The sequence below is a fragment of the Somniosus microcephalus genome, chromosome 5 (genome assembly GCF_052327205.1).
Source record: "Somniosus microcephalus isolate GS21.2 chromosome 5, FLI_Smic_1.0, whole genome shotgun sequence".
NCBI classification, from domain to species: domain Eukaryota; kingdom Metazoa; phylum Chordata; class Chondrichthyes; order Squaliformes; family Somniosidae; genus Somniosus; species Somniosus microcephalus.
This window is the reverse complement of record NC_140991.1, coordinates 286,104,588-286,121,995: the sequence shown is the minus strand read 5'-3', so window position 1 is coordinate 286,121,995 and position 17,408 is coordinate 286,104,588. Positions and strand designations below refer to the sequence as shown.

General features: G+C 47.0%; 1 protein-coding gene across 4 annotated transcripts in view; it reads right to left on the bottom strand.

Annotated features, from left to right (window-relative positions):
- Positions 1-17,408, bottom strand: part of zdhhc11 (zDHHC palmitoyltransferase 11) — a 126,145-nt gene that overhangs the window by 11,543 nt on the left and 97,194 nt on the right. For all 4 annotated transcript variants that reach the window (XM_085989092.1, XM_085989091.1, XM_085989090.1 and 1 more), the window contains 4 exons: positions 16,771-16,926; positions 14,822-14,943; positions 5,248-5,306; positions 1,330-1,438 (listed from right to left, as the gene is read on the bottom strand). In XM_085989092.1, the coding sequence (XP_085845218.1) occupies positions 1,330-1,438; positions 5,248-5,306; positions 14,822-14,943; positions 16,771-16,926 (446 nt within the window). The remainder of the gene's footprint in view (positions 1-1,329; positions 1,439-5,247; positions 5,307-14,821; positions 14,944-16,770; positions 16,927-17,408) is intronic.

Below are 17,408 nucleotides of genomic sequence, written 5' to 3'. Positions count from 1 at the left end.
GGTGGTCTGAATTTTAATCCTTTGGCAGGCTGGGAGTGGGGTGGGGGAGGGCGGGTGCCTCAGAAGTAGTCGGGAAACCCAGGAGAATGGGTTTCCCGCAGGCCCTGCCGAATTTAATGGCAGGGCCTGATTTGCATTTGAAACCTCTGTTTCCCACCCGCAGCCAGACAGAGAGGCTGGCTGGCTGCGGGGCTGTAGGTCTGTGGCACTAGGCTACAGAGAGGAGGGAGGGAGGAATCGAGTGGGGACCGGAGGATGGTCGGGGGTCTGGGGGCTGATGGAGTGGAGGCTACAGGAGCATGGGGGGGGCGGGGAGGGAAGGGCAGAAAACATCGGGGGGGGGGGGGGGCAGCCTTAAGAGCATCGGTGGGAGAAGAGGGCGGTGGTGGGAGGCTAGGAAGCCAATCGGAGGCCTAGTTGGGGGAGGGGGCGGGTGGGCGGGGGTCTCCGATCGCAGGGGGTGGGTTAGGCTGGGACGCTGTAAAAGCACTTACCGCCTGGAACCAGCAGTCCTCGCCTTACTTTAGATGTCGGGTTTCACGAGACCTACAAAACCTGACCAGCTACTGTTAAATTTAAAATGGTGGTCAAATCTGAGGCGCGCCTGCCTCATTATAATATTTAAATGGGCGACCCGCCTCCTGCGAGCGGGTTGGCTGCCCGCCCCCCATCCCGCCTCTTAAAACCGGAAGTGGGTGGGTTGGCGTCAGGATTCAGATTTTTAACACTAACTTCCCACCTGACCCCAACCCACCCGTTTTTTGGGATTAAAATTCCCCCCCCCCCGGTGACTCTGGCTGGGGTAAGGCTCCACAACCCTTGCCCAGAGTAGCTCCTTCTCATGTGCGGGTCTAGACAGTGAGTGGGAATGGGGCTATTCGAGCACGGGAAGCATCACAACCTATTGAACCATGAGAAGCATCACATCCAAGTCCAATCCTGCCCTCACCCAAGTACAACATGCACAATAGCCAGGTAGTAAATGAGAATCCTAGCTGAACTTTCCCCTCCTGTGGTCCATGGGCAGAAAAGCCATCTGCAGCCCCAGGTGAGATCAGTTGATGCAGCAGAGGTCAGAGATTGATCTCAGGACCTTCTAAGTCGGTAAGCCTCAGTACGCCATCAAACTAAGTGCACAGGAGAGATGACTGTGGGCCAACCCAATGTTGTACAGTAAGAGTAAATATCCACATACAGTAGCATTTAAATAGCAAACTATTAAACAACCTTAAAATGATGCACTTAATAATATCATTGTATTTTTCTGACACTGGTAAAATCACAGCTAAAAACCAATTGAAATTTGTTGCAACCGAGCCTTAAAGTTACCTGCCCACTGTGAGAGGAGTTTGTTGCCGTAGAAACACTCGAAGTCTCCAAACAGATACCGTTGGACAGTCTGTTGGTAACTGAACCTTGGTCTTGGTATTTTAAAGCACTAGTGGAAGGAAGGAGATATCTCAAGAGTGGGGACAATATTGGTACAGTTAACTTAAAATTAAAAACAAATCTTGTCTTCGGATTATTTTTAGTCGGTCAACATTCCCCGTTGATCGATGAACTTTAAACGGGGAGATCATACCTGGTGAAATTATACCCGGAGCCCCCCGCTCATTAGGAACACACCCTTGTGGCCAACACACAAGTAGAATGAACCCTTACCAGAGAACTCTCCCAGCTAGATAGCAGATAACACAATCGGCATACATCCTACCAGCCAGTTAGCCAGCTGTTGCTTGGTATTTGGTTTACATTATGTTTTAGCACCAAGTGCAACCAATAGCTACCCAGATCGGTGGATGTCATTGGTCGGTTTATACAGAAAGCTAAGGTTCCACAAAGTGATAATTCCACTCCTACCCCCTATCCAAGAGATGAGAAAGGGTAGAAAGAAAGAAAAGGTCAGAAAGAAAGAAAGGTCAGAAAGGAAGGAAGGTCAGAAAGGAAGGAAGGTCAGAAAGAAAAAGGAAGGTCAGAAAGAAAAAGAAAGGTCAGAAGGAAAGAAAGAAAGAAAGGTCAGAAAGAAAGAAGTTAAAATAATGCTCCCATTGAAAAAAACATGGGATTTTATAGTCGTTCCCTGACTGGCAAAACACAGCAACAAAAGAGTACCACAAAAAACATCTACAGCAACTACACCTTACCATCTCTTAAATGTAGTTCAGCTTTCTTACATTAGGGGGCACTAATACACCAAGAAAATTATCTGTCACAGTTTATGCAGGAGGAAACCAGGTACAAATATTTACGGGCAATCTAAATGTTGCATCCATTGATGGATCATAATCCTTGCTTGCTACGAAAGTCTCTAAGTTAATGGACAGGTTGTTTTTTGCTTTAAAACAAATCCCAGTCCAGAGCCACCAATTTGGCACCCGCTATTCTGCACACTTATTTCTCAGCTGCTGGGTCATCACAGAGAGGTACGGAGTTGCGGCGATAAGGGAGAAGGAGAAAGTCAGAGGGAACAATCTAGACTGCATCCTTCCCGATAGCCAGTTACACAGTAATACTGCCATAAATCTAGAGACTCAAATGGTGCAGTGGTTGCTTTTATATTGATTGACAAAATAGTACAAATGAGAATCAAAACCGGATATTGCTAGGTCACAGCAAATGGTAGAACATTATAAAGTAGTTACGAAAAACTGGATCATGAAAATAGGAATAAGGGGGTGAAATTGGTCTTCGCCAGTAGCAGAAAGTGACTCACAGCGAATGAGCAGCCGATATCACTATCAACCTGTTCCGTGCTACTGGCAAAGTCCAATTTCACACCCAAAGTACATAAATGGAACATGTTTGTGTAGGAGGTAAAACAAACTTAGAAGCTGGCAAGGACTCCATTTTAAAAAAATCTCCCCCTCAATTCTGTGCTCTCCCTGCAGCAGTCAAGGCGAAGGAGAGTCAACCTAGCCTCAGCACCATTGTCAACATTACTTTCTACACCAGATTCCAGGCCAGCTCATGATGGTACAAGGCAGACTGGGATCTCATGGTTTCTGGGAATCAGAAGGATTAAACTTGTGTCCCATCACCTCATGCAAACGGCACATTAGAGTTTCAGAAAGCTGCCCCATTGGCCCGACTGTACCCGAGAGGGCGCAAGGACAGTGACTGCACGGCAGTGAAGGAGCCCAAGGAATTCTAGATCTTTATATGCTGAGTTCCTCCAGTTATTGAGTAAAACCGCTCCCACGGGAAATTATAACAACCTGAGCCTAGTCGTCCACTCATTGGAGCCACTTACTGCCTTGTAGACTTTGCAAATCGGAGGTATAAATCTATCAAAATTTTTAAAAATTCATTCCTGGAATGTGGGCGTTGCTGGCAAGGCTGGCATTTATTGCCCATCCCCATGTGGTTTGATACAACCGAGAGTCTTGCCAGACCACTTCAGAGGGCTGTTAAGAATCGACCGTGTTGGTGTGGGAGTGGAGTGCATCTTGTAGGTGGTACGTACTCCAGCCACGTTGCACTGCTGGTGGAGGCAGTGATTGTTTAATGCGGTGGATGGGGTGCCGATCAAGTGGACTGCTTTATCCTGGAGCTCCTTGAGCGTTGTTGGAGCTCCACTCACCCATATAGGCCCAGACTGGGTAAGGATGGCAGATTTCCTTCTCTAAAAGGACATTAGTAAACCAAATAGATTTTTGCACCAATCCAACAGCTTCATGGTCACTTTGATACCAACTTTTTATTTCCAGATTTTTAAAACCGAGTTCAAATTCTCAAGCAGCCGTGGTGGGATTTGAACTCACGGTCTCTGGATTATTAGTCCAGCAACAATCACTACACTACCATACCCCACAACTCATGTATTTCCTGCATATTTGCATTGAAACAGGCGTGGGTACACACACTGACCAGAGTGGCACAGGCTGAATTGGTTATGTGTGAGAAGTGAAAGCACAATTGGATCCAAAACAGGAGAAAGTAGAGGTAAAATCAGCCCTCAAAGCTTTCACTCACCAACTGGTCACTGAGTGAATTGCTTTCAGGGTCAAGTGAGCTGAAAAACAAAAACAGCTCGTCCTGGTGACAACTTTTTTTAAAATTAATTCGTGGGATGTGGGCGTCGTTGGCAAGGCCAGTATTTATTGCCCATCCCTAATTGCCCTCGAGAAGGTGGTGGTGAGCCACCTTAAACCACTGCAGTCCGTGTGGTGAAGGTAGTCCCACAGTGCTGTTAGGTAGGGAGTTCCAGGATTTTGACCCAGCGACGATGAAGGATCGGCGATATATGTCCAAGTCAGGATGGTGTGTCACTTGGAGGGGAACCTGGAGGTGATGGTGTTCCCATGCACCTGCTGCCCTTGACCTTCTAGGTGGAAGAGGTCGCGGGTTTGGGAGGTGCTGTCGAAGAAGCCTTGGCGAGTTGCTGCAGTGAATCTTGTAGATGGTACACACTGCAGCCACGGTACACCGGTGGTGGAGGGAGTGAATGTTTAAGGTGGTGGATGGGCTGCCGATCAAGCGGGCTGCTTTGTCCTGGATGATGACGAGCTTCTTGAGTGTTGTTGGAGCTGCACTCATCCAGGCAAGTGGAGAGAATTCCATCACACCCCTTACTTGTGCCTTATGGTGGTGGAAAGGCGTTGGGGAGTCAGGAGGTGAGTCACTCACCATAGAATTCCCAGCCTCTGGCCTGCTCTAGTAGCCACAGTATTTATATGGCTGGTCCAGTTAAGTTTCTGGTCAATGGCGACCCCCAGGATGTTGATCATAGGGGTTCGACAATGGTAATGCCATTGAATGTCAAGGGGAGATGGTTAGACTCTCTTGTGCATTTAGCCCTGGATTCTGATCCTCTCACTGTTTAAGTTTATTTTACCATACTCGTCTCATCCTCTGTTGGCTGTTACAGCTTTTCTTTGCCCCCACTAACTCGCTCCTTGGCCATACTGCACGTGATATTTTACTGCACTTTTCAAATCAACTTTCCTTGGCTTAAGTGTGAGAGTTTAAGGCTTTGCCAAATCTAATTCAGACAAATACAAGAACAATTCATCACGTTAAGCAGCTGATAACTTCCGAGACGTTTTTCCAGTGTTCGGTACAAATCAATCCGAGGACAACACATGGTGAGCGGTGGAATCCCATCATGCCTCACAAATGGGAGGGCCCTAAACTCAAAAGGGCAAGAGCAGCAAGCTTTTTATGCGATAATTAAACAGTCACGATTTCACTCCCGATGCTACATTTGTTTTGCGGTGCTACCTAAAAAAAAAGTATTTTACACCTTACCTTAACCTGGAGGATGTGGCAAGTTCCATTTCTGGCTGAGACTTTACTATAGGCAGACCCTGCAAAGACAAACAGGAGTTAGAGAAATGACAGCAACAGAGAGATAACAAATACCCAATTATAGCCAATGAGGTTATCAGAGTCTTACAGCAATGTATGCAAAATTATTTACAACCCCATTCCCCTCCCCAACCCATTGAATTCAGAATCCCCCGTAGTCTCCTCCCACCCTACTTCTGTAATCTTGTCTAGCCTGATGCCCCATGCTCCAGTCCCCAGTACATTCCCTGCCCTCTTCGCCATTATTGGCGGCAGAGTCTTGATTCATCTCAGCCCTACACTCTGAAGCTCTCTCACTGCCTCACCCCTTCTCTCCCAGCCTTCCAAAGCCACCTCAGAACCCATCTATCTCTTTGCCCACGCCTTTGATAACCTCACTTAATTCTTCTCCTGTTGTTGCCTTGGCACCCGTCCCTACCCTATTGAAGTGCCTTGGGCCGTTCACGACACGTGTTGTTGAGCAGATGAAACACCACCAAAGCACACTAAAGGCCACCATGAAATCTTGCCGACACCTGGGAAGACACGACCACCGACAGGCCACGATGGCGTCACGCCTGCCGGGTCGGTTTGAATGGATTTGAGGCTGCGAGGTTGCAAGGTCTGGCTGCCAAACACCTGGCACACAAGGCAACTTATCTACCCACCTCATCTGGCTTTCAATGTGATTTGTGCGGCTGTGTATGTGCGTCCAAGATCGGGCTCCTCCCCCATCAACGCGCCCACAACAACCGAGCCTCATCCATGGACTCAACAGGAGACTTCATCACTCCATATGTAGGCCTCCTCTATATCTTTAGAGTGGTAAAGAGATGGGCAGTTTACATTGCAGAACCACTTCCAGTAGAGGCAGTTCTTTAGTGTAAACAAGGCTCCCAGTGCCCAGGAATTTGCCCATGCAAGTCTATAATCCAGAGCAGGGGAGTTATCCCCGGTATCCTGGCCAATATTTATCCCTCAATCAACATCACAAAAACAGATTATCTGGTCATTATCACGGTGCTGTTTGTGGGGCCTTGCTGTGCGCAATTGGCTGCCACGTTTCCTGCATTACAACAGTGACTATAATTCAGAAGTACTTCATTGGCTGTAAAGTGCTTTGAGATGGCCTGAGGTTGTGAAAGGTGCTATATAAATGCAAGTCTGTCTTGTTTTTCTGACACTCCCAGTGCAATACTGAGCAAGTGCTGCTCTGCCAGAAGTGCCGTCCTTTGGATGAGACGTTAAATGGAGGCCCGGTCTGGCCTCTCAGATGAACATAATAGATCCCTATTCGAAGAAGAGCAAGGGAGTTCTCCCCAGTGTCCTAACCAACATATATCCCTCCACTGACATCACCAAAAACAGATGATCTGGTCACTTATCTCATTGCTATTTATGGGGTCTTGCTGTGTGCAAAATTGGTGCATTTGCCTACAAAACAACAGTGACTACACTTCAAAAATAATTCAGTGGTATTGGGAAATCCTGATGTTCAAGGCTCTACATAAATGCAAGTTCTTTCTTCTTTCTAGTTACACTGCAATGGAACATAGAAACAGGAGCAGGCCATGTAGCCCCTCCACCATTCAATGAGATCATGACTGATCTGTGACCCAACTCCATATACTCTGGAAATTCCAGAGCACTAGTGGTGGCAACACAAAATCCAACTGCACACATATGAGCACACGCTTAAAAGCTGCAGTCACAATTTCTGGCCGTAGGTATTCATGGACATCGGGGAAGGTCCATGATGGCCAGCAACGCAACAGCTGTGGAGCATTCAATCCATCTGCAGACACAAAACCTGGTCCCCTGCAGCTGCTAGAAGTGGCTATATATACACGTTTGCTAGCTTTAGGCAGGTTCATTCCATCATGGTAGGGCAATACGTTCACAAGCAAAGTCTTGCTAACTCAAAGTTTACTCCCTCATATAATAACTTGTATTTATATAGCGCCTTTAACATAGTAAAACGTCCCAAGGCTCTTCACAGGAGCATCAAGCAAAATTTGACACCGAGCCACATAAGATGATATTAGGATAGGTGACTAAAAGCTTGGTCAAAGAGGTAGGTTTTAAGGAGCGCCTTAAAGGAGGAGAGAGGTAGAGAGAGAAATCCAGAGCTTAGGGCCTAGATGGCTGAAGGCACAGCCACCAATGGTGGGGCAAAGGGTGTGGGAGATGCACAAGAGGCCAGAATTGGATGAGCGCAGAGACCACAGAAGGTTGTAGGGCTAGAGGAGGATAGAGAGATAGGGAGGGGCGAGGCCATGGAGGGATTTGAAAACGAGTATAGTTCTTGGAGTTCAAACCTCCCGGGCCAAATCCAATTTCCCCATTACAATTTGCCACTTTTTTATATCTTTGAGCTACACGTTCCTCATCAAAATATCCATGTACGGTCAATACACAGATGTCAAACTACATGTGTTAACCAGTGGGTTATCTACAGTATGTCTATTGATTAAATGGTTGAGGATAATCTCGCATGCCATCCACTATGCTGTTTTTGTGGTGTATGTAACCGTTCCACCTTTAAGAGAACTATTTTAAGAGTTGCACTACTTTATCTTGGCTGCTGTATACTGTAATACCAGTGGTGACCACACCGGTATATAAGTGCTGTGTAATGATTTATTGGGCAGTTCAGCCCTGACCTTCTACTAGTAAAGACCTGTTAAAATTTACTCTTGTGGTCTGTGTAGTAATTCGCACTATAACACACAGACTTAACAGTGGCGACGAGTACGATCTTACCCTGCGGCAGAGATACATCCAAGGCAGTTTAACGGGCGTTGAGAGGAGGCATCCGCCCTCATCATCCTGCTGAGAAAAGACGCGGGTCTGAAGAGTAAAGGAAGAATTCTGACACGAAGCCTTCCATCAGCAACAGGCAGTGATCATCCCTTCTATCACGGTGGTGGGTAAGCCGATCAGCGACGAGCAGCAAGTCGGCCACGTTGGCTGTGAAGTAGGGGAGGGAAAAACGGAGGATATAAGGGCGGAGAACTCGACCACGGCCGGGGAAAAGAGCCGGACAGAAGTCGGGGCCAGAGGCGCTGAGACTGGGGCAGCGTAAGGCACGGGAGCCGCGGTGAATGCAAACGCAGCCGGTGTAAAAGACCGGGCTGCAAGCGGGCTGGGAGACGCAACAGCATCGAGAGAGAGCTCGACCGCGACCGGTGAAAAAGGCCGGGCAGCTACCGAGGCCGCGAGGCGCAGCGACCGGGACAGCGTAAGGCGCGGGAGAAAATTTTAAAAAACCGCGGAGAACTCAGCCGCAGCCGGGGGAAAGGACCGGACTGCAAGAGGGGCTGGGAGGCACGATTGAGAACCGCTGGGGAGGGCGAACGCAGCAATACGGCAATCGCCATCACAGCCAGCGGGGGGGGAGAAAGGCAAATGCGGGAAGCCGCCATTTTCGTAGGCGGGGGAAGAAGACAAGCGCGGGAAACCGCCATTTTGAAAAAAAAAAATAAAAGAAAAATTTCTTTTTGTTTCTCAAGAAGATTGCGAGGATGCCTAAGCGTGGTAACATCAATGATTTCGATCTCGATGTTGAAGATTGGGCCACGTATGTAGAACGCATAGAGATTTATTGTAAGGCAAATAAAATATCAGATGAAGATATTATTATACTAACCTTACTAAACTCAATGGGTGCGAAGACATACGGGCTATTGAAGCATCTTCTATCACCAGCTAAACCGGCGGATCAGGCTTTCGCTAAAATTGTTGCTGTCCTGAGAAATCATTTGAACCCCACACCGCTGATGTTAGCGGAACGATTTAAATTTTATGCGAGAACGCAACTGAAAGAGGAAAGCAACGCGGAGTATTTAATTGAACTGCGTAAGCTAGCGAAATACTGTTAGTTTGGGGAAGGACTGACAGAGGCACTGAGAGACAAATTTGTGTGTGGATTGTCGAAAGAAGGAACACAAAAGCGGCTGTTTGAAGAGAATGATCTTACACTTGATAAGGCTGTCACTATTGCAGCATCGCACGAAGCTGCAGTGAGAGGCACTGCGGAAATGCAGCTGAAGGCAGCGGTACTCAGCGTAGATCAAATGGCTTTGGGTACAACGAAATGTTATCGTTGTGGAAAGACAACACACGATCAGAACCAATGCTGGTTTAAAAACCAGGAATGTAGAAAATGTGGCAAGCTTGGTCACATAGCTAAAGTATGCCGGTCAGGAAAGAAGACCAGCAACAAAAAGTCACCGCAGGAAAAGTGCAGAAAGGTACATAAGGTGGCTGAGAAGAGTTCGGATGAACAGAATTCGGATTCAGACTCCAACAGCAAGGAACTGGATAGTCTGAGAATTCACAATGTGAGTAAGGAAGCTGACCTACAAACTATCTGGGTCACACTGCAGATAGCAGGAGTCCAAGTGAAGATGGAATTGGACACCGGATCGGCGTTGACGGTCATGAATAAGCAAGATTACAAAAGGTTATTCACACATATTCCCCTACGGGATACGGAGATAGTATTGCAGACATACACGGGGCAAAGAGTATACCCCATCGGAAAGATAAAAGTCAAGGTGGTACACAAGGGCAAAGAACACCAAGGAATGGACATATATGTACTACCTGAGGGAGGTCCACCACTTCTGGGACGGGAGTGGATCAGGAAAATAAATATGGACTGGCACTCCCTAAAAGCAATAACGGTAGATTCCGGAAAAAAAGATGTCAAACCTGAACGATTGTCCAGAATATTGGATGAGGCTAAAGAGGTGTTCCAACAGGGACTGGGAACACTGAGAGGAATTAAGGCAAAAATCAAGATTGCAGAACATGCAAACCCAAAATTTTTCAAAGCCAGACCGGTACCTTATGCGATACGACCTGCTGTGGAAGCTGAGCTGGAAGGGCTAGAACGTTCAGGAGTACTGTCTAAGGTGGACTGGAGTGAGTGGGCCATGCCCATTGTTCCTGTCATGAAGCGTTCATCGAGTAACAAGCCAGGGGAACCGGGGAAGGTCCGCATCTGTGGAGACTTCAAGATCACAGTCAATCCGGTGCTTCACACGGTGCAATATCCGCTTCCGCGGATTGACGATATCTTTGCTTCATTGTCTGGCGGGAAACACTTCACCAAGATAGACCTGGCGCAAGCGTACTTACAGATGGAAGTTGAGGAAGAGTCGCGCCAGTATCTCACAATCAACACGCACAGAGGCTTGTATCGATATAATAGACTGGTTTTTGGAGTGGCTTCGGCTCCAGCAATTTGGCAGAGGGCCATGGAGCAGGTATTACAGGGAATTCCAAACACTCAATGTTACTTGGACGATATCCTGATTACAGGAAATGACGATGAGGAACACCTTGCAAATTTGAAACTGGTGCTCACCAGGTTGAAGGAATATGGACTTTGAGTTAATCGCCAGAAATGTGAGTTCTTCCAGAAACGGATCTCGTACTGCGGTCATGTCATTGACCAGGAGGGGCTGCACAAGTCACCTGACAAGATCGAAGCTGTTGTGAAGGCTCCCGCTCCGGAAAATGTATCCCAGTTGAGGTCGTTCCTAGGGTTGATTAACTATTACCATAAGTTTCTGCCAAATCTATCCACGGTGCTGCACCCGCTGAATGCTCTTTTGCAGAAAGAAGTACCATGGAAGTGGAGCGAGGACTGTAAGAAGGCCTTTCGCAAAAGCAAGGCATTGATCACCTCAGAGGAAGTGTTGGCTCATTTCAACCCAACGCTACCTATTCGTTTAGCTTGTGATGCTTCTCCTTATGGTATTGGAGCAGTACTCTCACACAAGTTGCCAAATGGCTTGGAAAGGCCAGTCGCATTTGCATCCAGATCATTGACCTCCGCTGAGTGCAACTATGCTCAGATAGATAGGGAGGCTCTCAGCCTGGTGTGGGGAGTAAAGAAGTTTAATCATTACCTGCAGGGCCAGAAGTTTACACTGCTGACAGACCACCAGCCGTTGGTATCCATATTCAACCCTAAAAAGGGCGTTCCCATTATGACAGCGCAAAGGCTACAGAGGTGGTCCTTTTTCCTAGGGGCACACCAATATGACATAGAATACAAAGGATCAAAACAGCATGGGAATGCTGACGGTTTATCGCGCCTACCGTTGCCAACGGTAGAAGAGGCGCCTACAGTGGACACAGTGGAGATGTTCCACTCAACCATAGTGGAATGTCTACCAGTAACAAATTCTACCATTGAAAAGGAAATGAGAAATGACCCGACTCTCTCATGAGTCTACGATTTAACGGTGAAGGGATGGCCAGCACATGGCGAACCACTGTTGCCAGCATTCTCGCAAAGAAGAGAACAGCTGTCAGTGTGCCGAGGAACCTTGATGTGTGGATCCAGAGTGGTGATTCCACCCAAACTCCAGCATAAAGTGCTAAAGGAGCTTCACGAGGGGCATCTGGGTGGAGTGAAAATGAAGAACCTAGCCAGAGCATTTGTGTGGTGGCCAGGTATCGACGGAGACATCGAAGAAATGACCAAGAGCTGTCTAGGATGCCAGAAGGTCCAAAACGCCCCACCACAAGCCCCTCTACATCCATGGGAGTGGCCCTCATCTCCATGGCAAAGGGTACATATCGACTTTGCTGGTCCATTTATGGACTCAATGTTCTTAATCACGGTGGATGCACACTCCAAGTGGCCGGAGGTAATAAAGATGTCCTCCACCACCACGGAAAAAACCATCACAGTATTAAGGACCATATTTGCCAGGAATGGGCTGCCGGAACAGATCTGTTCTGATAATGGACCGCAATTTGTGTCCGAAGAATTCAGGAAGTTCTTAAAAAACAATGGGGTTAAGCACTACACGTCCGCCCCATACCATCCCGCCACCAATGGATTAGCTGAAAGGTTTGTCCAGACCTTCAAGAAGGCCATAAAGGCCATGGGTAATGAAGACATAAATCTACAACATAAGGTAGATAACTTCTTGTTTGCGTACAGGAATGCAACACGTGGTTACAAACCAAACTCCCGCCATGATGTTTTTCAATAGAAGACTAAGATGCCGGCTGGATTTGATCAAGCCAAACATCAGAAGGGACGTAGAGAACCGGCAATTTCAAGGCATGAATGAAAGGCCAACTAGAACCTTCCAGATAGGTCAACAAGTTTTGGCCCGAGACTACCGTACCGAGAAATGGCAGCCTGGAACTATTTGCACACGACTAGGACCGCTGATGTATACCGTGGACATTGGTGAAAGCATAATAAGGCGCCATGCTGACCAGATCATAGAGTCATCCGAAAAGGGACAACCTACACCACAACTCTATACGCCTAATGAAGAAGCGGAGATACCCATAGTATCTACGTCCGATCCGGTGATACTGGAACCAGATGAACCCGACACTGGCATTCAAGCCGAATCGACCTTGCCAAAAGAACCTACTACACCACCGAAAACTACTACACCACCGAGGCGTTATCCGGACCGAGTCAGGAGGCCTCCTCAGAGACTGAATCTGTGAACTGTTTTTACATGAAGTTGTGTATATATGTTATTATGTTATGTTTAATGGGGAATATATACTGTTAAGCTAAAAAGGGAGGATTGTGGTGTATGTAACCGTTCCACCTTTAAGAGAACTATTTTAAGAGTTGCACTACTTTATCTTGGCTGCTGTATACTGTAATACCGGTGGTGACCACACCGGTATATAAGTGCTGTGTAATGATTTATTGGGCAGTTCAGCCTGACCTTCGACTAGTAAAGACCTGTTAAAATTTACTCTTGTGGTCTGTGTAGTAATTTGCACTATAACACACAGACTTAACAGTTTTTCTCAACCCTCTTTCTCTTCCCAAAGCCTTCAATTAATTATCAACAGGCTCGTGTCTAGTGGAACAGTGTGTGGTTTCCCGAGTCGCAAGGATGAAAAGCAGAGGTGCCGCTTTAGTATTCCAGGAAAGAAGTTAATTGCATGAGATTCTGTGTTCAACCTCTGCCGTTCTTTAAAAATCATTTAACCCTTTTCTACCCATGTCTGCAAACATGCATTTGCCACCTGGGAGCCTGCACTCTGCAAACATGGGGAAAAGGTAGTGCTTAAACTGGTACCCCATGCTGCAGGAGGGACTACTGCCATCTTCCTTCAGTTACAGCACTGCCACCAGCATCAGACCTGCGTCTGTGGCAATGTTGCAATGTTAATACAGCACAAGTTGACCCTTGAGCTACACTGGAGGGACAGCAAGATCCCATTTGCGTGCACATTGACTTTCTGAACATCCTTGATTCAATGGGAAATTAAGTATCATTGATGTGAACAACTGCACAAGTGTGTTTTTCATTAAATAGTGGTTCATTTTTAAACACTGTTGTATGTTTAGGAGGAATAGGTGACTTTGGACCTATGGTTCCTAAAGCTCTCCATCACTGATGGTTTGCCTCGTCTAGTTTCTGGGTCTGTTGTAGACTAACTGATAAGAGATTGATTACTACGATTAGTCAACAACTCCATTATTGCTGTATCAGCGACTACCAGGATGATAGAAGACGGACTAGATGGACCTTGGACTTTTCTCGTCTAGCAATTTCTTTGTTCCAATTGTCTCAGGGTTTCCTCAGTATTTCATGCCTGAGGTGGGTAAATTGAATACCACGGCCAGGAAATCCAGCGGAGTTGCTTCCACTCTCCCAACGTTATTTCAGCAGAAACCTCGTTTATGCATGTAAACGCCCGGAGTTTCCACTACACTTTCGGCGAAGCAACACCGATGGAGCGGCAGCAGCGCCGAGGGATTTCCCGGCCCACACTTGTAACGTAGGAACACTGCAAGGACTGGGCAGTGCTTGCCTAATGTTGCAGTGTCTCCTGGTTGACTGGAATAGAAACGAGTATCAGCATTTCACCCAATCAGCAGTTTATCACAGTCTCTAGCTCCATTATCTTGCCCCAGTGGCCACTCTTCGCGTCAAGTTATTTGACCATGGAGTGCATTACCATTGAGCCCAATCCTGCTCTCGCAAAGCAACCAAATTTGCACTCCCCAGCAGGAATGGTTTGCAATCAGGAGCACGAATCCTCGCTGCTTCTTCCCCCAACCAAAGGCACCGAGACTAATTATAAAAACAAAAGAACGAACTTTAATTTATATAGCGCCTTTCACAACCTCAGGACGTCCCAAAGTGCTTTACAGCCAATGAATTATTTTTGAAGTGTAGTCACTGTTGTAAGAAACGTGGCAGCCAATTTGCACGCAGCAAAATCCCACAAACAGCAATGAGATAAGTGACCAGATCATCTGCTTTAGTGACACTGATTGCGGGATAAATATTGGCCAGGACACCGATGAAGAGCAGGGGGAGTTCTCCCCGAATAGTGCCATAAGATCTTTCACGTCCACCTGAGAGGCCAGATGGGGTCCCGGTTTAACGGTTCATCCGAAAGACGGCAACACTGACAGTGCAGCACTCCCGCAGTACTGCACCGGAGCGAGAGCCTAGATTATCAGGTTTGGAGTGGGGCTTGAACTCACGACCTTCTGACTGCCTCTATTGCACTCTACCTGAAGAGCGGTCATCCTAGCAGACGCAGTCTGTGCAGACTCGGGATCGTTCCCATGATCTCGCATATCCTGGTTGTGACGCTCCCGTATGACGTACTCGTACGTACTTAACTTCTTGAACACTAGAAAAGTACAGGAATGATGTTCAGCTCATCTACCCTCAAAAGACCAGCACCACACCCATTTCCACAGCCTGTGCAGTTAGATACAATATGATGCTATAAAAAAAAGATTGCACCAGATAGAAGATTTGGTACTAAACTTTAAACAATTTGAATACATAAAAGGTCCTTTAAGATAGGAACAGGAGTTGGCCATTCAGCCCCTCGAGTTTGCTCTGCCATTCAATTAGATCATGGCTGATCTGCACCTCAACTCCATTATCCTTCCTTTGCTCCATATCTCTCGATACCCTTACCTAACAAAAATCTATCGATCTCATTCCAATTGTCCCCACACCCACAGCCTTTTAGGAGAGAGAATTCCAAATTTCTACTTCCCTTTGTGTGGAAAAGTGCTTCCTGATTCACTCCTGAATGACCTGGCTCTAATTTCAAGATTATGTCCCCTTGTTCTTGATTCCCCACCAGAAGAAATAGTTTCCCTTATCCACCCTATCAAATTCTTTTAAAACGCACATAAAAATAGAATCCCAAGGTGCTTCCCCAATAGAAATTAGATGGGGAAATGGATACTGAGTCATGGAGGGAGAGTTTAAGAGGGACACCGAAAGCTTAGTTTTCAGAGGGTTTTAAAGGAGGAGAGAGAAGGGGAGAGATGGAGGGGTTTAAGGAGGGAGTTGTAGAGAGTAGGGCCAAGGCAGTTGAAGGCTTTATCACCAATGGTGAGGCAAAGGGGAGGGGGAATGCACTAAAGCACAGAGTCAGAGGGCATGAGCTGGGGCAAATGGCTGAAGAAGATTGCAGCGGTAAGATGGAAGAGTGCCGACGGAGACAGGAGGAAGTTACGGAGATCAAGTAGGGAGAGCCCATAGAGGTATTTGAAGATGAGGATGAGGATTTTAAATTTACTATGTTAGAAAACAGGAAACCAATGTAAATCTTTGAGGAAGGGATGATGAGTGCAGGGCAGGTTAGGGGCAGCAGAGTTTTGTACAAATTGGTGTTTATAGAGGGTGGAGAATGGGAGGAGTTGAGTCCAGAGGTGACAAAAGTGAGGTCATGGTTTTAGTGCCGGAGGGAGATGAGGTAAGGATGGAGGTGGGCAATATTGCAGAGCTGCAAGTCCTTTACAGCCACCTATCCCTACTTACTGGAACACCCTCACTAAACCCCTCCATCTCATCAACTTTCACTCTCCTTCAAAACCCTTTGCTGAGGGATAGGATGTGAGGTTTGAAGTTCAGAACAGGCTCAAACAGGACTCTTAGGCCTAGAAATTGGTCGACACCGCACCCATTTTACAGGCATAAAACGGGCGCCTAATCGTCCAATATGGCAGGTGGTGTGAGCGCGTACATTCCGCACTGAAAGTGCGCTGACCACCATATTGGTAAAGGCTGAGGTGTAGGTGCCCAGGGCCCACGCCTGAAACAGCCATTAGTTCTTCTGCATGTGCAAATAAAGGGCCTAATATCGGAGTCAGGAAACCCTTCCCAAAATTGGGCTGCTCTGTATTCAGCTGGCGCCAGGCCTGCTGCGTTCAGGAAAACATGGACTACATGCAGCCTAACCAGTGTTCTTTAAAGGGACTGCGGCAGTCCGCCATCAAAAAGGCAAGCCCCCTGCCCAATCACTCCACTCTCTCCCTCTCGATCGCCTCCTCCAACCCCTCCCAAGACCTACGCGAAGGTCGTTGCCAGCAATTCAGCAGCCCGAAATTTAAATCACAGTCCCTTCCCCACCAACCGCCCCACCAAAAGAAACTCGACAATTATATTCATAATTTGGAATGACAAATGAAAAGGTCTTGGTTCCCTTCACACTCACATAGATAAATGTGAAACCCCAGCAGATGACCAAGTAACATCAGTGAAGCGAGTCCGAGGATAATAGTGATTCCCGCTATGACTAGAATTCCAGCCTGCGTTGTCTCCACGGGAGCAATGGGCAGAAATGCTAACCAAGTGTTGTTTCCTTGAACATCTGTGCAGATAAACAAAAATGCAATCATTTAAGCGTGGCACAATCAACTGAAGGATAACACCCCAATATCACACCAGCCACTCCAAATCCGCAACATCTACATGAATAAATCCTCAGACAAGGCAGCCTATGGCCAGCATCAAGAGGAAGTTACTGGGTGACAACTGGATGCTGGACTTGTATAATTCTGTCCTTGCATCTCTGCTCCATAGCAGGAGCCAAGCAGTAGGATTTTCTTCAAGGGTATCCTTGCTTTTGTTCCGTTTAGCATTCGAAACGGCATTGGATTCGCTTTCGAGTCCATCATCCTTTGACTCGCGAGCTCACCTGGTTAACAATACACTGAGTTTTTTTGAACCTAGCAACAACAACTTGCATTTATATAGTGCCTTTAACATATTAAAATCTCTCAAGGTGCTTCACAGCAGCCTTATCAAACAAAATTTGACACTGAGCCACATAAGGAGATATTAGGACAGGTG